This window comes from Acomys russatus, chromosome 21, assembly GCF_903995435.1.
Source record: "Acomys russatus chromosome 21, mAcoRus1.1, whole genome shotgun sequence".
In the NCBI taxonomy this organism is placed as follows: domain Eukaryota; kingdom Metazoa; phylum Chordata; class Mammalia; order Rodentia; family Muridae; genus Acomys; species Acomys russatus.
The window spans coordinates 15,907,529-15,931,128 of NC_067157.1; the positions used below are offsets into that span (position 1 = coordinate 15,907,529).

Below are 23,600 nucleotides of genomic sequence, written 5' to 3' on the forward strand. Positions count from 1 at the left end.
CTTAGGTCCCGGGGCGCTGGGCGGAAGTGTGCTTGCAGGGGTCCTGTAAGCCCGAGGAGGAAGCCAGGGGCGGAAGATTGTGCCAGGTCGAGCTGGGGAACTGGCTTCTAGGGTACTGGAAAGTTGGGGTCGGGAGCTTTGGGTGTCATTTGCAGATCCCAGGCCCTGGTATTTCTTTCCAACTCCTCTGGGCACCAGCTGAGTGGGTACAGCTACTTGTTTTGCACTTCTAGAAAACATGGCTGCATCTTGTCTTTTGCAAGCCCAAATACTCACCTGTAGTTCAAGCATTTCAGTCAGGGAGATTGTGTAATAGTCTTGTGAGAAATACCAGCTGAAGTCATTAGTCTTAGACCTACTTTTGTCTTTACCATGAGAAGAAAAGAGGATTTACTGTGCACCTCCTACTTGTTTTGTGCAGTTTAAAATAAAGGGAGTCCAGGACAGCCTAGGCTACACAGAGAAACCATGTCTCGAAAAACAAGAAGAAAGAAAGAAAGAAAGTTGTAATCCCAACAGAATCTACCCTAACTGTGAGGGGAGTAGATCGCTTTTTGTGTAGGCTTGTACCCTCATCTTAATTTCTCAGACTGTTTGGTTTCACAAGAAACTGAAGAATTAAAAATATTACAGTGAGAGATCTAAGTAGAACTCTGCAGCCAAATCTACCAGGTTCAGGACAGCAGCCCCAAGTGTCTAGCTCTGTGACACTGGGCAAATAACCTGGGTTCCTTCTCGGTTTCCCTGGCGGGGATTAAGTGGGCAGTATAGATGTGTGGTGCTTTAGAGCTTGTCCCCGTTAAAAGAACAATTGTTTGCTGTTTTGGTTTGCGCCCAGAGTATTTGGGTAGACTAGATCATTAGTGCAGACAACAGCCAGGCTGGCCAGTGTCCCAGTCAGTCAGGTACTCCAAAATCAAAATTGAGGCTTCTGAATCACTCCTATGTATTTTCTGCATACAGATGCTTTTAAAAAAAAGAAAGAAAGAAAGAAAAGTGTTCCCAGCTGGCACTCAGTTCCCTGCCAGTCACACAGATCTCACTCACTTCCTTTCTCGGCAATTTGAAACTATTTCTTTAAGTCTCGGTCCTTTGGCTACTCTTTCACAAAGGTCTTTGGATGTTATTTTCCTTCCTTCAGTGCCTTTCAGATTCCTGTCTGGTTCATGTTTTCCCATGCACTTCATGATCTGTGTTCACCATCGTCCACAAGGAATATTGTTGGTCATGTGAGGAGCCAGTTTCATGCATGTGTGAGCATAAAACATGAGGATATAAGATCCACAGGATACGCTATTGCAAGTTTTGAATTGCAGTGCTGTTTTTAAAGGTTGAAAACAGTGGCCTCGTGAGTCTCGGGCTATTCTTAGTGTGGAAATCCTCACAGCATGCTGAGCCCTGGGACATAGTTAGGGACACAGAGACCAACCACACACAGGTACGTGCCTCTCTGCGGGCAGCAGCCTGTTAGCAGAAAGAAGGTGGAGGGCAGTATTTGCTAAGGCTTGCTGCATGCTATTGCCTGACCCGGAGGGTCTTGTTCCTTCCTCACAGTGTCTCTCTTCATCGTGCGGCGTCTTATCTTATGTACTATTCCTTTAGGAAAGCACCGCCCATCCTTCCCTTCCCACCTATGACTTTTTTTTTTTTTTTTTTTCAAAATAATTTTTTTTATTAATTTATTCTTGTTACATCTCAATGGTTATGCCATCCCTTGTATCCTCCCATTCTTCCCTCCCTCCCATTTCCCCTTACTCCCCTCCCCTATGACAGATCTAGCCAATGGACAGGTCATTCTCCACAGTTGAGTGGAGAGTGGGGTATGACTTTCACACGAACTCTGGTGCCTCATATTTGACCACGTCCCCTGGAGGGGGAGACCTGGTGGCACTCAGAGGAAGGACAGCAGGTTGCCAAGAAGAGACTTGATACCCTATGAGCATATAAAGGGGGAGGAGGTCCGCCTCACCCACCTATGACTCTTATGGAGGCACCACTTTCAATTTTCCTCAACCTAAGGTCTCCAGACACTCACTATAAGGTTTAAACATTTCCCACGTACTCTTTCAACTCCTCCCCAGAGCCCCCGTCTTCTTAGCTCCAGCCTGATTGACAGTGTTTTCTGTGTCCTGAATGTTAACACTGAGGGTACTGGGCTCAGTACTTGACCATGTGGTTGGAACTAAAGAACTGTAGTAACTGGATGTGACACAGTCACTTTTTCTCTTTTTGGTATGGTGTACGTATGTATGTATGCGTATATGCATACTTGGGTGTGCTTCGCATGTGAAGGTCAGAGGTCGATGTCAGATGTCTTTCTCTCCTGCTCTCCACTTTTCTTTTGAGAGTGCAGATTTCCGCTAGACTGGCTGGCCAGCAAGCCCACTGCATCGGTCTGTCCCTGTGTTCCCCGCCCCCATTGCGAGTACAGATTTATGGTACTGCACTGTACAGCCGCTATTCCAGTATGCATTCTGCTTAGATGAATAGGTTGAATTTGTCTCAGTTACTTTTCTCATTGCTGTGACCAAATATGTGAAGAGAAGCAAGTTAAGGAAGGACTTCATTTGATTCATTGTTTCTAGAGTTCAAGTCCATCCTGGCAGTGGAGGCATAACAACAGGAACATGAGGCAGCTGGTCACATTGTATCAACAGCCAGGAAGGAGAGAGATAAATGCTGGTGCTCTGCTGGCTGTGTGCATGTGTGTGCCCACATAATGTGTGCACGTGTGGAAGTCTATAAGGAGTTGGTTAGCCCCTTCCACCATGTGGGTTCTGGGAATTGAACTCAGGTTGTCGGACTTGGCAGCAATTACCTCTACCCACTGAGCCATTTCTCCAACCCCTCCAGTTTATTTTTTATGAATGAGTGTCTTCACTGAACCTAATGCTAGCTCATTGTTTCCGCTAGACTGGCTGGCCAGAGAGCTTTGGATAGTGCTGTCTCCACTGAGCCATCTCCCGGATCCCTCTACTGGCTTTTTATTCCACTTTCATTTAGTCTGGGCCTTCCACCCTGGGGGTGTACTACAGTCATTCAAGAACAGTTATACCTCCCCCACCCACCCCCACCCCACCTCCACCAGTTATATCTGTTTGGAAACACCTTCAAAGACACACCCAGCCTAAAGGTGTGTTTCCTAGGTGGTTCCAAATCCAGCCAAGTTGAACAAAGTATCTGTAGCAGCATTACAGGCCCCCTGGAGGATTTGTAGACTGTGAACCACAAGAGATGGTAGGTAGGTAACCAACAAGGTACCGAAAGGTTAAGTCCTTAGCACAAATGAATATCTTTGGGTCACCCAGCATGGGTGCTGACACTGAGTTTCCGTTTCTCACACCCAGGCACTCTTATAATGCAGAGAGGCCCAGGGCAGGGTGTCCACACAGAGTTGCAGTTGGAAGGGAGACAGGTGAAAAGGAGCATGCGCAGTACAGCGGAGGTGGGTGTTCAGAAGGTGCAGACTGCAGAAGCTTTAGAGAGATCAAGGGTTTTCTAGGTGAGGGCATTTAACAAGTACGTGGTGTTGGACCAATGTGGATCTGTATGTGTCCCTTCCCCCAGGCCTCAGGAATAGCATCCCAGAGGACATGATGACGCTGGGCACCTGCATTCTCTGGGCTTGCAGAACTGAACGGTCAAGTAGCAGCCACTTCCCTCTTCTCTGTGGTTGGGAGAATGGGGTGTCTGGCACTGAGAATGCGTGCCCCATCTGAAAGAGTAGCCACACACCAGTCTTTCCAACAGTAACCAAGAGGCGCTCCATCCTGCCAGGTCTTCTAATTCATTTTCAAACGCTGGATCTCTGAACTAGTTTGAAATCTTTCCATTTCGGGGAATCACCTCATTTTCCGATACAGCAGGATCATAGAGTTGCCAGACATAGCAAATTAAAACACAGGGCACGTAGTTCAATTTGAGTCTCAAATTACAGAAGCATTCCTAGTTTTTTTGGGAACGCCCCAGCTATTATATGGAACATGCTTATCAGAAAAACAACAACAACAAACGCTATTTGCTGTTAATCTAACATTCAGATTTACCTCGTCGTTATTTGGAAACACTAATGGCATCCAGCCCTATGCTGTAGGGTGGCAGGATGGGAATATTTATACAGTGGAAATGGGCAGGTGTTAGAGTCAATTGTGTTCTTGGTTTATGGCTAGCACAGGACTGTTAATAATGGCAAATGCTTGTGTTGGATTTGCCTGTGTGCTGAGTATCTCTCAGCGCTTTGTATCTGTTAACCCTGTGCTGGCAATCGGCCTTGCAGGCAGGATCATGACATACATATTTTTTACAGTTCATAGTATTTAACTTTGAGCCTTGGTATGATCCAGTACATTAAAAAAAATTATTTTTTCAAGATGTGTATCTGTGGTCCCTAGGCTTAATGACTCTTGTAGGAGCCGATCATGGTGGAGCATGCCTTTAATCCCAACACTAAAGGGGCAGAGGCAGGCGGATCTCTCTTAGTTCCAGGCTAGCCAGGGTTACATAATAAGACCCTGTCTTAAGAAAGAAATAAAAGAATCATGTAGGAGTCCACCAGGCCTCTCTCTCCCTTAAAGTCTAGTGGCTTGAGAAACAGTGCCCGTTCTGAATTGTTGATATATAGTGGCACTGCTGGCCTGGATGACAGTCACACTGCACTAGATGGGACTCATACTTATAATTTTTAGTTGGCTTTTCGACAGAGAGCAGCTCTATTTGACAGGAGTCTTTCCTTTCTCCGTACTCATTGCCCAGCCCTCAGCCCCCTCCACCCCAGCTGTAGCAGAGTCCCGGCCCTGGGTATCTGCACCTGGCTGATTCTCCATGGTCCTGGGTTCGCCCAGCTCTGCCTTGTCTTCCAGGTGTTGGTGTGTCACTAAACTTGGCTCACAGACTCAGCCAGCCTCTCAGATCAGCAAGCTCTGGAGAGCCACCTTTCTCTGACCTTCAGTACTAGGGTTCCAAGTGGGTGTCGTGCCCAGATGTTGCATGGGTGCTGGGGATTTGAACGCAGGCCTCGTGCTTGTACAGTAGGCACTTTGCCCACTGAGCCATCTTCCTAGCGTCAGGTTACTTAAAATAAATGGGTATTTTAATTAAAAAAAAATGTTGAATGTGATCTCTTCCCTGGGGGGCTGTAGGCCACCAACCCATGAGGGCAGGAGGAGCAAAAGGGGGTACAGGGCTCCTGCCTGCAAGGCCAGTGAGAATGAAGAAAAACGACCTCCAGGAAACCACTTCAGTGAGATAGTTCAAGTTTATTCAGGGAGAGCAAAGGCTATATAGTCCTTGGGGAGTGGGAGGTGGTTCACAGGAGAGGTGTAACTAATTAGTTGAGGGTAGGGATTCCAACGATGTTTCGATTTTTATTTGGCAGCACACTCCTATCATATGAACAGGAACACAGAACCTAATTATCCTATAGGCACAGGGAGGGGAGACCTAGCAGGGAACTGTGCCAAAGGCCATATATCAGATGTGGTTAGAGACATCTACGCCTAATGACACTCTCCAGATGAGGTGAGACAGAGAGTAGAAGCACCTGCTGGGGAGAGAGCATCCTTCATCTACTGCACAGCTCAGGAAGTCTCTCCGGCCTGGGAGGCCTGCAACCTCAAACAGCAGGGTCCTCCAGCAGTTGAGAAATCAGGTCTGACCTCAACGATCAGCTTTGCTTTATCCTGCGTTTGCTTCCAAAGGCTCTCCTTCTCCCTTGTACTTAGTTGTCCTTTTTGCGTAGAGACTGCGAAGAGAAATAAGAAATGCCCGGTGTCTGATGGAGACCTCATGTTTCCTCCTAACTCATCAGCCGAGTATCTCACCAAGTCTCTTAGCCCAGCCCTGATGGACCCAAGATAGATAATAGTGAGAGAGTGGTAAGCATGCTTATTGTCCTGGTAACCATCTAGTATGGGGCTTCTCGGCCTTCCTAGTGCTGTGACCCTTTAATACAGTTCCTCCCCCTGTGGTGGCCCGCAGCCTTAAAATTATTCTCATTGCTACTTCATTTGCTACTGTTACAGACTATAGAGTAAATAAATACTTTGGGGGATAGAGGATTGCCAATGGGACCCACATGTTGAGAATCACTGATCTGGTAGCTACAAAGCAATGTCAGGTCTTCCCCCCGCCCCCCCCACCCCCCAGTTTTTTGAGACAGGGTTTCTCTGTGTAGCCTTGGATGTCCTGGACTCACTTTGTACACCAGGCTGGCCTCAAACTCACAGCGATCCACCTCCCTCTGCCTCCCAAGTGCTGGGATTAAAGGCGTGCGCCACCACGCCCTGGCCACGCATTGTCAGGTCTTAATGAGAAGCTCTAATCCATTAGGCCCTGCGTCTAAGATTAGTACCTGTCTCTGGTTGTATGCTTGTGTTCTGATGATATAATTTCAGGGCTCTTCGGGGCTGACCGATCACCTGGGAAGAGGGCTAAACTGCAGAACTTCGCAGTTAGAGACATTCCTCTCCTACGGGGCCCCATCAGTGATTCATTTTGGTTTTCAGGTCTATGAAATTAAGAGTGACCAGTGAACTTTATAGTTAATCTCTCTTTTTACTTCCCTTATTTGCAGCTCATTTATAACAGCTTTGCTCAGTTCTTAGTCAAGGAGAAAGGCTACGATAAGGAGTTGCTCACCCTGACCCCAGAGGACTGGGATTTCTGGTAAGTCCCCCATCCCTCTTTTTCCTTCTACGTCCCCTGTGGCTGCTGATAGAACCTCACTTCTTACTCTCTGTGAAGGTGAACAGTGAAAATGTGAAATTAGTCAGGGGACAAAATAACTTCTATTCTAAAAGTTTTGTGTTTAGTGAATTACAATACTGTACTTTAAACATGTTTAGACTTCTTTTAATATGAAAATGAACTTTCAGCTTGTAACTACTTGTAGGATATTTTTATGGAGTTTTCAATTGGTCACAGCTAGGAGCATGCAGGGTTACTAAGAACTATAATTTATATCTTTGCAAAAAAGGTTCTTTTTTTTTTTTAAATATTAAGAACCACGGAAGAGGAGTCATCATGGTTAAGTGACTGAATCAGGACATTTTAATAAAATATTCCTTTCTGATTCCTACTGTTCATTCCCTTCCTGGTTTATGATTTTCAACTTCACAAAGGGCATTCTTTGTCTTTTGTCCTCGTTTAAGCAGCCAAGAGAAGCAAGAACACTTAATAAATGTAAGTTGTGTGGTTTGGACAGGTGTGGTAGATTATGCATGCTAGTATGAATATAGTTCCCGCTACCTAAGGTCTGAGGGAGGAGGGTGCTCTTCAAGGCTGGCTGGGCAGCATCGAAAGTCCTGTGTCTTAAGTTAAGATTGGAAAGATGGCCCAGTCAGTAATCTGCAAGCAAGAGGACCTGGGTTCAATCCTCCAGAGCTGGTGCCTCCCAAAGCTCAGAGATCATTGCAAAAAGAGAGGGTGGAGAGATCATAAAAGGTAGGGGTAGTGACTGACTGCAAGGGACCTAACTGCTCTCAGGATGGAACAGGGTAGTTGCACATACGAACTCACACAGATATTGACAGCATGCACACGTCCTGGCTTAGCTTGAGTCAGATAAAATCCCAGTGTGGAGCAGGGAGATGGGCAACAAATCTTAGTATTTGACCTTTTTTTTTTTAAAAAAAAAAAAAAACAAACTGGTTTTCAGTAATAGGCCTTGCCCAGAGGGTAAGTTTTTGTGAGTTAGGGGGAAGTGTGTTAGAAACAGTGTGGAAAGCACCCTAGCAAAGATCTTAGCTTGTGCTTTGTAAATGTCTGTGGATGTAGCTAGTCATGAGCATCTTTCTGTTTGTGTGTGTGCATGTGTGTGCTCATGTGTACACAGATACACATGTGTGCTCTCGCAACAGCATACATGTGAAAGTCAAGGATCAGCTTTCAGAAGTCTCTTCTCTCTTCCACCATGGATCTGGGGGTTGAAGTCAGTTTGTCAGCTTTGTTCAGCCATCACTTTTACCCACTGAACAATCTTACCTGCCATGTGCTTTTAGATGGTGGAAAACATTTGTATATTTTAACAAGATACAGAAAAAATCTTCATTTAGTATTTTTAAGTGGTACTTCATGTTCTTGAATGTCCTTTCTCATTGGTTAACGCATCCTTCATTTAGGTGGGGGAAAAATCTCTTTAACATTATAACATCTGATACTACAGGTTTTTGTCTCTGAGGTTAACTACGTAGAGGAGCTGATTGATAAATCAGACTTTCCTGTTTTAGTTGCAAGGGTTTGGCTCTGGATCTGGACGATGGGACCTTCTTTAAGCTTGCGGCTGATGGCACTGTGCTCAGGTAATCTGATGTAATAGTGATCAGAGTCTCACTCCTCCCAGGATACTCAATTACTAGTGTATAGTCCTTAAGCTGCAGGTGGGGTCATTCATTGTTCAGCTGATCAGATGAGAGATAGTATCTCCCTATTACTTTTAACTTTTAACTTCTTAGAAATATGTGCAGGAAATATAATAGAAATAACATGCATTGTGTCACTGCCTCCCTGCCCTTTTTAAAAGATCATGGATGTTGCACTGTTCACCTTTCATCAGGCACTTAGAATACCATCAGGGATCCTGAGAGTAAAGAAGATGCGGATGGGTACTGGGTAGAGGTCTGTGTATACCCCTTTAGGCCACACTTGCTTCTCCTGCAGCGTTCCCTTTGAACCGTGTCAGCCCCTTTCCGTCCCTCCTCTCCGAGTGCGTGCAGACCTCTCAAGGGCTGACCAGGGTGTGGAGAGTAGTCAGTACGAAGCTTCTGTCACTGCTGAGTGTCACAGAGAGCGCCATGGAGTGAGGATCTGCTTCCCAACACATGTTAACACTGTGGTCATGCTAACATGACCAGACAGGTGCTCTTGCCCTTTTTATACCCGCTTGGTCAGCGCCACAGAGGACTCAGTGTGGAACCCCTGTAAGCACTCCGCCTTCTGATGATACCACTTGTTTTGTAATCAGGTTGCTTTCCTGTTTCTCCCAGGCTCCCCTAAGGTGCTTCTGAAAGGAGCAGATATGACCTTATCTCTGATTATTTTGTTAATTATTTGCCTACATTGTTCTGGCAGCTTGTGTGTGTGTGTCTTTCTGTAGGCAATACTCTGTCCCTGACCCTTAATTCTTGCCAGCGTTCTTGGTCATCTTCAGTCATTCTCTAGTTGCTGATTTCTGTCTGCCTGTCTCCCCAGCCTCTTCTCTCTCTCAGTCCAACCTCTGAGTAACCTCAAGTTCCTCTTTCAGACTTGGTTCCTCTTTTACACTTTATCTCCGTATGGTTTTAAGTCTTACACAGTAGATTCTTGTCAGCTCATGTTTGCCCGGAGGATCCCGCCACCTCGACACAGAGCACTCGGAGGTGTCAGTCTCTCAAGAAAAAGACCCCGTGTGTGTTCTTCCTCATCTGTTCTTCCCTCATTTCTCCATGTTCCTCTTCAGAATCTTTTCTAACCAAAATTAAATACACTTCCATGTTTTCGTTATGAACTATTTTAAATGTCATCTGTCTACTTAACTGTGTGGTGAGAGTCCCCTACATAAGCCCTAGTGAAGCAAAACCAGCATTCTGAGCATAGAACCTATTTCTGCATCCTATTCTGTTTGGGACATTACTCTGACTTCTGCTTGCCAGTGTGATGCTGATATGTTTGTTGCTCGGATGTATGTGTCCTTGTGTGGGCAAGTATTCTGCTTTTGTCTCCACAGGCCCTTGGTGCCAGGTACCTGCCACTCCTGTGTACCTCATGTGCCCCATATTCTAGCCACCTCTTCCTTCTTCCTGCCAAAGTCGCTCTTCCCATCAGTCTGCATGGTTGTGTCTTAGTTGTTCCAGTTGGATGATACGTATTTTTCTCTTGCCTTGTATGTGTGTGTGTGTGTCTGTGTACACATGTATGTGCAAGTACACATACATGTTACTGGGACTAGAAGCCATACATGTTAGGCTGGTTTCCTATCTCCAATCTACGTCCTCAGTGCTTTTCTTTTCCTTTTATGTATAAGACAATGTCTCTCATATCTTCTAAGATGGCTTTGAACTTGTGGGCCTCTGGTCTACCCTCAGGAGAGCTGGGCTTCCAAGCATGTGCCACTACAATGACTTTGTCTCATCTTTTGATGACACTACGGCTTCTCCAGGAAAGAGCAGGTCTTCTGCAGCCTCGAATAAGGCAGCTCCTCCCTCCTTGTCAGTGCAGAGACTAAAAGAGGCAGATCCAGAGCGGTGCAGAAGTCCCAGAGCATCCAGACGATGATCTCTGAACTGATCTACTTTTACTTGTGTTGCTTACATGTTTCCTGTCTTAAGTGCATAGCACCGTGGTTACTGTTATGACCATAAAGAGCATATAGAATCCCAGACCTGTTGAGATCAACCCAGGTGAAAACCAGATACACAAAACGAAAGATAAGAGTCAGGCATGATGGCCCGTCACTATACCCTTTTAGACTATACTTGCTGAGGCTGAGGCAGGAGGATCACACATTTGAGGCAACCTAGGCTATTTAACAGGATCCTATCTCAAGAAAAGAGGTGGGGGGAAACCCAAAACCCAAAAAACAGAACTGTGTTAACTCCGGTGGGATCGGGGCTCAGTAGTCCCAGTGTCCTCAAAGAGGTAATGCAGTCCTGTCTTCAACAGGGCGAGCCATGGCACCAAGATGATGACTCCAGAGGCATTGACCGAGGCCTATGGCAAGAATGAGTGGAGGCACTGTGCGTCAGACGAGCGCTGTGCATCAGACAAACGCTGTGCGTCCAAACCCGACATTCCTTGCTGCTCAGGTAGGCTCATCCACCACCCACTCTGCTTGACTTTTAGCCTCTCACCTATAGTGTGACGACACAAAGAAGAGCCTCTGTCCCTCTGGACAAGCAGGATGTCCAGAGGAATGCCTTCGCCTTTATAGCACCAGGATGTATTATTTTTAGGGTGTGTCTGGTTTCTGTTCGGGGTCCAGGGTGTGCTTACATACCACGTTTCCAGTGCTGTAAGGAAGATTTCGTTGAATCTCGTCTTGGCCCACACTTGCTCTGGAATAAACTATCCCCCTGAGGATGGTGCACCCTTAGCTGGCCTGGGTTCTTGATGCAGCCATTACAACCTCCATCCTCGCTTTCCCTGTTTCCCGAGTCTTTGTATTTCACTGCCTGGCACTTCTGTATCCTAGACTCTGCTTCCTTATTGACGGCCTGATCTCCTGCATCTGAGTTTATTTTGAAATGATTCCACATGTTTGTCACAAGTCTGTAAAGAGCTTTACCTGAGCTAAACAGTAATGAAGCAGTATTTCAGAAATTAATTGTTTACTGACAAAGGCATGCATGGATCGATTTGACATGGTTGATACCTTTTTATGGACAGGAGTCCTCAGGAAATTATGCCGTTTCTTTGTTTTCTCTGCTTTAACCCTCTGCTCTGTCTACCACACCACAATGTTAAAATGTACCCTCTCCCTTTCAGTCATGTGATAACCCAAAAATAGTCAACATTTGCTACTGCGGTGTTGCCTTGTTACATTTGCCACCTTTGGGGATATCTTTAAGTCTCTCTGGTGGTTTGAAAGTGTTTTTGACAAAGTCAGTGTTTAAGAAAACAGGACTTTGCCTTTGAGTTCAGTTTAGGAGGCTTTTGTACATGTCAATCAAAGGCTTCCTCCCGAGTAATAATGAACTGTCTGTGGCTGGGAATGTCGCTCCCTGGTACAGTGTGCCTAGTGTATGTGAAGTCTTGTGTTCAGTTCCCAGGAGCAAAAAGCCCTGTGAAGTAAGTTCTTCCCTTTTCCAAGGAAAGCTAGGCTCATACCTAAGTGTTTCACTTGGGAGTTTATTCAAAATCACGAATATGTTTTAAAAATAAAATGTTTCGCATATACAAGAAAGAGCAGGTCCCCAGTTGACCCAGTTATGACAGGCTCATTTGTCCACGCCATTCCTGCCAAAGGGCGCTGCTTCTTTGAATCAACCTTTCCTGCTGCTTCGTCTCTCTATAAGCGTCTTGGTGGTTTGGAACTGGCCTGATCTTACCTGGTTGTGGCAGAGTTGCCATCCATGTGTGCAGAGCCTGGGACACCAGACTGTGCTCCCCAATAAAGGCCCATCTCCTTTCAAAATAAGACCTTAAGTACATATAGGTGCACATAGAGCCTAGAGAAGGATGCCAAGGCGGCCTGGAGCTGGGGTTACAGGCATTTGGCTGGAACCACCGTGCGTGCCGGGGTCTAAACTTGGGTCCTCCACAGGAACGGCGCATGCTCTCAGCCACCAAACCTTCCCTCACCCCTCAAATAAAATCTTCTAAGTGGAAAGAAGAATGAAGGGGGAAAAGGCCCCGCAGTTCCATAAAGCAATTGGACTATGCCTACATTAAAGTACGATCTGAGCCCATCTGTCTGGTAAAATTAGATATTTTAAAAATAAGGAACTAGGAACCCTGGCTTTCACTGAGATTCCTGGGGAGGTGGAGGTGCTGCTTCACTGGCTTGTTAGTTGAGTTGGCCACGAGGTTCCAGGGCCTTTGAGAGAACGCACGTGACCTTGTTATATCTTTTGGGTGATGCCACTCAGCAGCACAGATGGCTGTTGGGCATCAGGGATGTGGACTGGACCATCTTTCCTGGGACGTGGAATCCAAAGGTGGCAGATGTGCCAAGGAAGGGCTTGGATTTGGTTTACTCAAGGTCATCCTGGAGTTGACTTGTCTCATACTCTTGAATTTTTTTGATATGTGTCGTTACCCCCTGGATGTCATCTTTGTCTGACATGGCATACAAGTTGAATGCAGTATTTAGCTGGGCTATTATTATTATTTAACACAGACATTAGGGCAGTTTATGGAGCACACTTCATAAGACTCTAATGTTAGATTATTTGACTGTTTTAAAATTTGATGACATTTAATAACATTATGGCTTCTTCATATTGCATTTTATAGTGATAATATATTCTGTTTTGAGGGTATATATTTTACAGTGAAATGTGTTTTAATAAAATGTTTAGCTTACATATGTCATGTTTCAACTTTCTTTTATTGTCATTAAACCTTTAAAATGCTCGCTCATATACTCTGAATAGAAATAAAGTTTTAATATGAAAAAAGAAAGGATAGCTTGTGATGCCAATTTGAATTGAAATGGGGCTTTTCACTGAAATTACTATAGGAAGTTCTCCATATGCAGCCGAGAGTATCAGTGTGCACTGCCTTGTTCAAGGACAAGCGTTACACGAGTAACATTTGCCCCAAATAAAAATTAAAAAGACCAGAAAGGATCCGAGTTCACACTTAAAAACCAGGGCATGCATGGTGCAATCCCAGGGCTTGGAAGCAGAAAGACGTGGAGTCCTGGTGTTCTTAAAAACCAACCATAGAGGAATGGCCTCCGCGTGCAGGCGCACACCACCACTGCACTCATACCTTTTCCCCACTTCCAACACCGAGTAACAAGTGGAAGCTTTCCTGATAGTTAAGTGAGCATTCAGACCTACACGTTTCTCTATTTGCCACAAGCAGGAGGCACTGACTTTGTCTGTCTGTCTGTTTGTTTCAGGAAAGTGTTATTTCTATGATAACTACTTTGACCTGCCTGGGGCTCTTCTGTGCGCCAGAGTGGTGGATTCTTTAACAAAGGTGAGTGGGCACTCATTTAAAAAAGCAAAACAGTATTTAGTTCTAAGTACTAGGAGTTAATTATGTGTAACTTTTAAGTTGAGATTTCACTTTGTCTTCTTTGGTTGGTCTCAGAAGTGACCGAGTAAGCAGACATGGTGAATTTGGTCGCAAATATTTTTGGAAAATTAAATAACAGTACCCTTTCTTTAAAAAAAAAAAAAAAGTTTGGTCAGGAAAAAGTCACTCCCTTCTCCAGTAGGGGGCGTAAAAGTCTAGAAAAAGAAAACAAAACATGCTCTGGACAAATATTTTCTTGCTTCCATTAGCAGATTAAAAAAAAAAAGTACAGGTAATTAAGAAAACTTCCTTGTGTTTTTATGTATTCTAAATATCAAACCAGAAACATGAGGCAAATAGTTTTAATTAACCATTTGCTTTGTGCCTGCTCACGAGATAAATATCTCTTAATTTGACAATTTATACTTAGACTTAAGACCTATGAATATAGCTGTGTTTGCATGCTTGTCTTTTAAAAATCACAATTAAGCATGTAAGTGGCTTATTTATTAAAATGAGAACTACAGTCATGTATCCATGAGCATTTTTGCGAGCAGGAGAGATTTTCAATTTGATTTGGTTTGGTTTGGTGCTAGGGATTTTCCTCAGGGCCTTGAGTATGCAGGTGTATCCGCACAGAGGTGTACCCCAGCATTGTAGTTTTTATTAGCAGAATATGGAGGCTATTCCTTTTCTTACACCAATGGGGGTGCGGAGTACCACATCCTCCCCTCCCCTCCAGGCCTGGGTATCAAACCCATGTCCTTCTGCATCCAGGCAAGTGCTCCACTGCTGAACTTCACCCCTGTTCATCAGCCTTTTGTATTTTGTAGTGTGCATCGTGATGTAAATGCAATCTTCATTTTTTTGTATAAAAAGAAGGTAGTGTTTCTATGAAGCAAAAGGCTGAGGAGTCATATAGTTGGATGTAAATTTTTTTGGTAGCCTGGAAAATTCTCTGTAAAATGATTTCCATTCTGGACTGAGCACCTCACTCATCCTGCTGCAGTGACTTGGTGATATTTATGTGGAATGCAGTTGTGGTGGACACTGAATTCTGAGCTCCGCTGCTTTGAGCCCTGTGGCACCACCACACATTAAGTGGCAGGTTCTGTTTTCTCAGAAGCTGTAGCACTTTGTAAATTTCTCATGTGGCTAGATACCCTATAGCGTTAGGCAGTAGGAACGAACCTTGTTCCCTTAGTTGGGCTGTGTGAACTTCATATGTAGTGATGTTTATTTGTGTGTTGACTTGTACTGGTGATTTTTTTAAAATGAGTATTTCTGTATTAATCTGTCGTGTTTTCCAAAACTCAAATTTCTACCTTAAAGTCGACACACATAATGATTTGCCATAGCTTTACCACTATGCTGAGAAACAGAATCACTGCACTTGTTACATTTGGAAATTTCTTTTTTTAGCAGAACAGAGGTCAAAAAACATTTGATTTTTGGAAGGATATAGTTGCTGGTATACAACACAATTTTAAAATGTCAGCCTTTAAGGGTGAGTAACGTGAAGAGAGGCTTCCTGGTAGAGGTTTGTTAAACGCCCCATCTCTTCTGAATTAGATAGATGCTTTTGCTGTGCTCCTTTCTTGGGATTTAATCGGTGAAAATGTTTGCTATGAAATTAGTTCTGGGACCTGTGTTCCTATCTGTTCTGTGGTTGCAGCTGTCAGGCGTGTGAGCCAGTCTGGTCAGCTGCTGTCGCATGTCTCCCAGTGCAGTTCTCCCGGGCCAGAGGCTGATCCCAAGAATGAGAGCCCCAGTCCTTGTTTGCTGGCAAAGGAACGGGAGCTGGTGACACTGGTCACCCTCAATGTAGTAGTGACTGAGAGACAGTCAAAGTGCCTGCTGATAAAATTCCATTGTCGTCTAAGGAGTGGGAGTGGCTGACCTAGAATGGGCGCAGAGTCACTGCCAACCTCAAGCAGGGCTCTGGTTTTCCTCTGCAGGTTTGTAGAGAGTCTTATTCCAAGGAAAACATAGCCTTAATGCTACGTTACCCTAGGATTGAGTCCGATGAGCTTGATTAGCAGGTGGGCTGATGGGTGCTGATCAGCAGGGTGTTAAGTTTTGAAATATGTTCCCTTTTGAGTGACACCAAAAAAATTGCATGCCTTCCTTTCAATAAATCAAGCCTTCAAAATAATTTTAAATATTATGACTAAAATGTGCCAAGGCAATAAATATTAATAGCAGGATATTTGTTTCAGTTTGATATTTGACACCCTCTTCTCTCCCTCCAAGTGATGTTTTATATATTTGTATTTTCCTGTGTCTACTCATCAGCTCTGGTGCTGGCTCATAGAGGCACTTTTTTAAGATCTTCGCAGTACATGGTGTAAGCCATGTCCAACTTGACAGAGGGACAAACCCAGATAACTGTAAAATCACCCACTGTTTCGAATAAAAAGTTGTAAGGTATGGTTGAGAACAGCCGGTTGTTGCTTTGAAGTAAACTCATCACAGAAGAAAGATCTATTCATGTCATTTTATTGCTTTATAATAACAAGTAGGTTAAATACTCCATGCTTTAATAAGTGAGGTACGGCTTAACAGTTTTAAACAGTAATATCAAAATACAGTACAGAGCATAAATAAATAATGTCTTTTCATTTCTAGTCCGACTTGGAAATCTTTAATGTTAATTATATTTTCACTGGAATGGAAGGCACACAAGATGGCTATTCTAATTATCTTAAAGCCCATAAAATCACTTTACAAAGATGCAGCAAGGAATTAAATCAGAGTAATCACACTGTGTTACGGGCATAAGAATAAGCCAAACACCTGTTTCCAGGTTGCACCAGGTATGTGGACTTTCTGCAATCGCAGAAAAGCTTGAAACAGCCTGTGACAAAGCACCTCATGATTCAAATTAATTTTAATAACAACATTTTGGTTTCTTATGAGTGCTTCAAAAAGTCTGTATGCACCTGTACTTTTTGAATTCACCTTGATGAAAGGGACTATGTAAGCCATCGAGTGATGCCCCCTCAGAAATAGCCTCGGGTATACAGTGTCATTTAAATTTGAATATTCAAGTATTTAAAGGATATAAAATTATATGATATTTCCTGTATGTATCCTAGAAATTCTCATAGTAATTTAAAAAAAAAAAAAAAACAGGCTCTAAGAAAAAAAGAAAGAAAGAAAAATGCTGATTTAATGAAATGAAATTTATGGTGACTTGGAACCTCATTTCTGTTTTTGTGAGTTTGGTTGTTTTTTTTTTTTTTTTTTTTTAACTTATGGTAAATTTTAAAATATTGATAGAATCACAGAACCCCCCCTCTCCCCAGGGCTTTAGGATTCCTGAGTGTTGAGGAGAGTCCTCACACGGTCACCGTGGCTGCTCACTTTTACAGGAGGAAACTTGGCCTCGGAGTGCATCTTAGAAAGTTAAAGTTGTTCACATTACTTTTAGCCTACCTCCATCCGCATCTCCAGGGCGGGCGCGATGGAACTGGGGGGAAGCCTTTCCAAGCGAGGGATTTAGATGAGCTTGGCGGGAAGTGCTTACATGGGCGCCACCAGGAACCCCGAGAAGGACGAGTGGACATACTCAGAGGAGTAGAGGCCGTTTGACTCTGCGTTGGGCAGCTGGAGCCACACCTGGTCGTTTTCTGTGAGCTCTAGGATGGCGCTCCCTGAAGCCTGATCCAGGTAGCCTTTGCTGTACTCATCGTACGTGTACATCGTGGGCGTGCCGTTCTTATACAGGCCTACCCAAACGTGAGTCCCTTTCACGTGCACGTGGTAGGAGAAATAGTATATGCCTGGGATCTTACAGGTAAAGATCCCAGATCTTGGGTCATAATGCTGCTGTCTGTTATACAGAATCTCGTCAAATGGGATGGGGGCGCCTACTGCTGGGTAAGCTTTGGAGAGAATGACGGTAAAAGCAGACACCAACGTTCCTGATGCTCCACGGTTAGCACTGACAAGAGGCATCCCAGGAAGCCTGGGCCTCTGGCCTGCCTTTATGAAACTATCAGGCATGACTGCTTGGCCGGGGGGTCCTGGGGGTCCTGGGGGCCCTGGGCGACCAGGTTCTCCACTGTGGCCTCTCGGACCAGGAGGACCCGGAGGACCGGTGGGCCCACTGAGGCCCTTAGTTGCCATGCCAACTGGGCCAGGAGGACCTGGATTTCCAGGATCACCCTTAGAGCCAGGGAATCCTGGGATACCTGGCGGCCCAATGGGGCCCCTGGTACCCGGTATTCCAGGCTCACCTCTTGGACCCGCCTCGCCACTCTGTCCACGCACTCCCTTTGCTCCTGCAGGGCCAACAGGACCTTGAAGACCAGGGGCTCCTCCCACTCCAGGGTCACCCTTTGGTCCTGGTAACCCTGGGTTACCTTTAGGACCATCGAGACCTGGCTCCCCAGGATACCCTATTTTTCCATCTAACCCAGGGGGGCCCCTTACCCCTCTAGCCCCAGGTGGCCCAGCAGGCCCAACTGGACCTGCCTCACCCTTAGCGCCTGGCATACCATGGTTCCCTGGGATTCCCTTAGGACCTTGGGGTCCCATATTCCCAGGGGATCCAGTCACACCTGGATCTCCAGGATGGCCTGCTGTCCCTTGTTCCCCTTTGGCACCTGGGGCCCCAGGAAGGCCAGCAGGCCCTCTTTGTCCCCTCAAGCCTGGCAAGCCTTGTTTTCCAAAGCCAGGAGCTCCTGGAGGCCCAGCTAATCCTGGAGCCCCTGGGTGGCCTTTTTCCCCTGGGATACCTGGCTGACCCGGGGCTCCCCGGGCCCCTGGCTTCCCAATACCTTCACGCCCTTGTTTCCCAGGAGGACCTTGGGGACCTGGTGGCCCTAATGGTCCCCTTTCTCCCGGGAAACCCCGGTCACCTTTGATTCCCGGCTGTCCTGGGAAGCCATTTTCACCTCTTCTTCCCACTCCAGGAGGGCCAGGGGGTCCTACGGGACCCTGAGGACCTGGAAGGCCCCTCTCACCTGGATGGCCAGGAGCACCATATCCTGTTTCTCCTTTCTTTCCATTCATACCAGGGGCTCCGGGGCCCCCCTTTTCTCCAGGAAAGCCCCTAGGTCCTGGGGCACCTGTTGGTCCCTGCTGTCCAGGTTTTCCTGACACAGAAATTCCAGCTGGGCCAGGGATTCCAGGTGGCCCTGGAGGGCCCCGAGGTCCTGGTAAGCCAGCTGGGCCAATATCTCCTTTGTGTCCATATGGTCCTCTCTCCCCTGGTTTGCCTGGCAGGCCTGGCAGGCCTGGCTTCCCAGTGGCTGATATTCCTGGTGGTCCTGGCAAGCCTGGCTCTCCTTGGAGTCCAGGATTTCCATAGCCTGGCTTTCCTGGAGGTCCTGAGGGACCTGGGTGTCCTCGAGGTCCAGCTGGGCCTGGTGGACCAGGAATGCCTTGCTCTCCTCTTACTTGAAGTCCTGTAAGACACACCAACACACCAGCCAGCATGAGCATGTTAAAGGCAATTAAGGACAGTGCGGTAGTGCCCTGTGTCCCACCATGTTCCAGGTAACTCATCCACATAACAGTCTTGAGTCGGGCTACAAGGTAAGGGTGGTGGATTTGTTCAGATACTTCTAGAGAAGGTGGTTTCATAAAGCCACGGCTACCATGACTGTTTCACCCTAATGAGGCAATGAAAATAAACTGGCATTGAAGAATTCGTCTAGGATAAACACATCACGGAGGTGGGTTGATGGCATTTGCCTTAGGAAAATCATCTAGTTAGAAAGATAAGTAAAGAAAAGGAAGAACTAAACAGTCTGGCCTCACAAGGTTCCACTTGAAGACATAGGTGAGAGACTTAAACCTAATTAGCATGTTCTACCAAACAGTTTATATTTCTACTCTTATTTTTCAACCTCAATATATACTTGAGCGTTTGTTCTCCTTTATTGACTTGCAGCGAGGCAAAGAATGACAAGACCAGACTTAGTGCAAAGTGTTGCTGACTCTCATAAAGCTGTGGATTCATTTAACCAAAGCGTTTTCCTGGTATACTAAACTGAACTTTAGTAACCCCTTACTGAGTGCCTGTGACAGAATGTGCTATTGGACCACCGATGGGGGTGGCAACCATGGCTTTATCAAACAAAAGGAAGTAACGTAGAGGCCTCAGGGGTAAAGTGTGATGGGTACTGTAGGAAGCCCCTCAGCAGTGGGATGTGGCTGCAGTGTAGGTGGACCATATGCCATGAAGATGCTACTTGCTTCTGTCTATTGGCAATAGTCAATGTAAATGTCACACAAGTGTTCATTTCTGAGAAATTGCATATAACTAGTAAAGATGACAATAAAGTTGCAGGTGATTTTAATATTTACTTATACAATTTTTATTTAAATTATTTTACTTAATAAGTTTTTAAAACCTTGAGATTTTTTATATGTTGGAAAGTGGTTCATAGTAATGCTGATTTATCAGATGTGACAGTAGATAGCTCAAAACTGTAAAAATGATGTTTAATTATGATCCATTTATTTATTTATTTTATCTTATGCTATGTGTGTCTATGTGTGTGTATGTTCCTAGACCTCAAAACCAGGACTTCACACATGCTAGGCAAGTGCTTTTCCACTGAGCTAAGCACTTAACTGTCTACCTATCACTTTTAAGCTAACCTTTTTTAATATGATAAACTCTTAAGACTGTATTTATTTTAAAAATCAAAATGGAGACTAAAGGATAGTTATTAACAATTATAAATTATCTTTGATAATACTTTAAGAATTTCATTCACTTTAGTTGTCCTTGATATGCAAGTACATTAATTCTTTAAAGAATCTCTCCTATTAAATTAAATAGCTGGAGAGAGTAGTCAACCAACAGTAATTACTAATATTTTCAAAGGTAACTCCTGAGATTAACTTTAGTATACATCTATAAGTACGTATAAATTTTAACACATTTAAAATAAAATTGAAAAGTAAAAGATTTTTAATGGCTTGGAATAAAATGGCATAGTTTTCAAATGCAGAATTTGCTTCTGCGTCCAATTATAAGGATCATCATTTTTGTACAAAAGCAATGGTCTTAGAATTGTGGAAATATATTTTACTGTCAAAGGGCGAAAACATGTCTTACTGGAAAGGATAGCATCAGACGCTGTTGGAAGTTAGACCTCCAGTGATAGGGTGGCAGCCTTTGTAGCCTGAACCGTTGGCTGCTCTCAGGATCCTAACCCTCTCAGTGCAAGAACTAAGTGTTGAAATGTACATCGTGGCTGGAGTCGCTTCCCTGCAGCACAATTGAGTGCTTTGGCCGGTCTCGCTCTGTTAGCCTGTGCTGAGCAGGTCTGCCCAGGGAGTACAGGGGGCAAGTTCTGGGTTCCTGCTGTCACTACTTGTGAGCAGGTACATTTGCTACAGAGCAATGATGCCTGGCAGTAGGAAGTGATCAATAGGATTTCTCTTCGTTACCAACAAGAGACCAAGGTAGATTTAACAGTTAAAATACAGCTTCTCAGTTTCGTTAGGAAGATAGTTCCATTTGCTGAATAAGAACAGTCGGATGATAAGCACCATGCGTTAGGTGGGAAGGCAGAAATATGTCCAACCTTCAAAGGGTGGCACATTTTGTTTTTAAATCAGCACTTTTTGTGATACTGGTAAAGTACTAAAAAAGTCTGAGTGCCTGTTGGCATCTCAAACCACACTCACTGCTTTAAGATGGGGTAAGTTTGTCTTCCGTTCTTTCCTTCTAGCTTTTATCTTTTCCTCAATTTATATATGTTATGAGACAGTCAAGAGTATCTCTCATAGTTTTTAAATATTAAGCTGCCTTTAAAAAGACATTCTTAGACATTTGAATTTTTTCAAAATGCTTGCCTCCAAAATTGTACCATTTAAAGCTTACAACACACACCTTCCCTCTATGCAGGCCAAGTATATGACTGAAGTGAAAAACGCTGTGGAACAGGAAATCTGTAGACAGTTTCTATAACCAGTCATCATGTCTCATGCTGCTAGACGGGACTGGCCAAGCTTAGACCTGACTGCTGCCCTTCTCTGACAGCCTCATGTTATTTCACATGGACTGTCTTGACAGCCTTCATAGTAACAGAGCCAGACAGGGGAGGGGTAGATTCCAGAGGAAAGATAAAGCATCTCAGGCTATCCCGGTGGAGAAGCTGAGGGAGCAGCCATACCAGACACACACACACACACACACACTTGGCAGATGTAGACACATGTCCACTTCCCAGCAGCCCTGGGAACTCTGAGCCCACACAGCTAGCACTTCATAATTCTGTCTGTGCATTGGCCCACTGCACAATATATGACTATGTAAGTAATTATGAGAATCTCTGCTTCCTTTGCCCATTAGCTTTATTGAGGGCTGTCTGGTTTTATTTGATACCAATTTTCTTTAATATCTGCAAGCTACATTTTTTTCTTTTATGTTTAAATGTTTAAATAATTGGATACATAAAATTTCTATGATTCTAGTTTAAATTAACTTAATTTTATTGAGTTAATATTTCTAGATTCTGGGTAATTAGTTAATTGTATGAAACCACCTTTTGAAGGGGAAAAAGATGGATCCATCCATAAGTCTTTGATATTCCTCAGTCGTTGTCTTAGACCAACCAGGCATCTCATGTTCCTCCACAGGCCTGTCTTTCCCACACATCATTTTGTTGTAGTAACTTGAGCCAATCAAGAACTTAGCATAGGATAAGAACAGACTGAAAATCCTTCTGTTAAGGAGCTCATCATTAATATTATCAGCAACAGCAGCCCTCTGGCTGACAGGGCAGAGTGTACAGTTGAGTTTACCTTTACTCCTTATGGAGTACGGGATGAAGTACTGTGTCCTCGTGTTGGGAAGTGGGCCCTTTATGCCTGTGGGAGTTTGGTATCGCTCAGCATGAAACATTCCATGAACTGAAGTCAAAGACATTGACAGCAGAAAGGCTATCTGTGGCAGCATGTTTTTAGATGGATTCTGAAAGACAAGAGAATAATTATACAAAGCTCCACACTAATCTGTTTCACTCTTGTGATCCTGTACATATTAATTCTTTGTGTGATTTCTCCTTTTTTTTTAATGACTGACCTTTCATATTTTGAGTATATTCCATAAAATAATAAGAGGAAAGTTTTGTTACATGAATATACATGTCTTACTAGTTTTTGGAAACTGCCTTCAAGTAATGCCCTAAAAATAAAATGGCCCCCAACAAATAGTCTCATTACTAGATAGATGACTGTATTAAGTAATCTTTGACATAGCTTGAAATTCAAGATACATTGAGATTCACATTAAGGCCAACTTCAATTTGTACAGTCATTTTTATTAAATAGATGAATTCATCTTAAATAGATGAATACAAATGAACCCCTCTGGCTGCCTTTTGATAGAATGCCACTTTTTAAAAATCATGCACATATCCAAAGATACATAACTGACTAAAGCTTGTTTCCGAGCCTGCTGACAGGGATACTCCCATTGACCCTCAGTCCAGACTTACCTGTGCTGGAGTCCCTGGAGATGTGTGGGGCAGCTTCCCTGGTTTCCTCTGCCTGGTGAGCAGTGGATTGTGCCCTCCTCACAGCTGCCCTGGCATATTTATACTGTTTCTTCCCTTATTGCATGAGGTTACCCTGAGCCTAAGCTCCACCCCTCAGGGGTGGTAAGCACTAATTACAGTGGGAAGTCCTATTGGGCAGGCGTACAAAATCAGGCTCTTTTCCTTGTTTTCTCATTGAAAAATAAACTCTTTGTCTTCAATATATATTAATAGCTTTAACTGTGCACCATTGTTTTCTGCATTTCATTTTAGGAGCTGTGACTCCAGTGTTGGTTCGTGACGGAATGATGGCTTGCCCTTTTTATTTTTAAAAACTATATTTTTGTGTTATTTGATTGAAAATATTTGGTAATATATAAAAACATGAGGCTCATTTTGGGGGCAAATACGGATTTAGATCGTCATATTAATCCT

At 44.3% G+C, this 23,600-nt stretch overlaps 2 protein-coding genes across 3 annotated transcripts in view; one reads left to right on the forward strand and one right to left on the reverse strand.

Moving 5' to 3' along the window:
* Positions 1–23,600, forward strand: part of Nt5dc1 (5'-nucleotidase domain containing 1) — a 97,404-nt gene that overhangs the window by 223 nt on the left and 73,581 nt on the right. The window contains exons 2-6 of one of the 2 annotated variants that reach the window (XM_051164593.1): positions 6,572–6,663; positions 8,226–8,297; positions 10,636–10,778; positions 13,541–13,620; positions 15,082–15,166. In XM_051164593.1, the coding sequence (XP_051020550.1) occupies positions 6,572–6,663; positions 8,226–8,297; positions 10,636–10,778; positions 13,541–13,620; positions 15,082–15,166 (472 nt within the window). The remainder of the gene's footprint in view (positions 1–6,571; positions 6,664–8,225; positions 8,298–10,635; positions 10,779–13,540; positions 13,621–15,081; positions 15,167–23,600) is intronic. The other variant, XM_051164592.1, reaches the window with a different exon arrangement.
* Col10a1 (collagen type X alpha 1 chain) lies at positions 16,959–22,597 on the reverse strand. Its single transcript, XM_051164591.1, has 2 exons — positions 22,432–22,597; positions 16,959–19,073 (listed from the first exon to the last, which is right to left on the reverse strand). The coding sequence occupies exons 1-2, from the start codon at positions 22,583–22,585 to the stop codon at positions 17,185–17,187; spliced, it is 2,043 nt and encodes a 680-aa protein (XP_051020548.1). The 5' UTR covers positions 22,586–22,597; the 3' UTR covers positions 16,959–17,184.

What these genes read in the sequence shown, in the direction of transcription:
- Col10a1 (XM_051164591.1), bottom strand. Translation starts at nt 22,585, where the DNA reads ATGCTGCCACAGATAGCCTTTCTGCTGTCAATGTCTTTGACTTCAGTT. An exon ending in GTACTCCATAAGGAGTAAAG is followed by an intron (nt 19,074 to 22,431) that starts GTAAACTCAACT and finishes TGTGTCTTACAG; the next exon opens with GACTTCAAGTAAGAGGAGAG.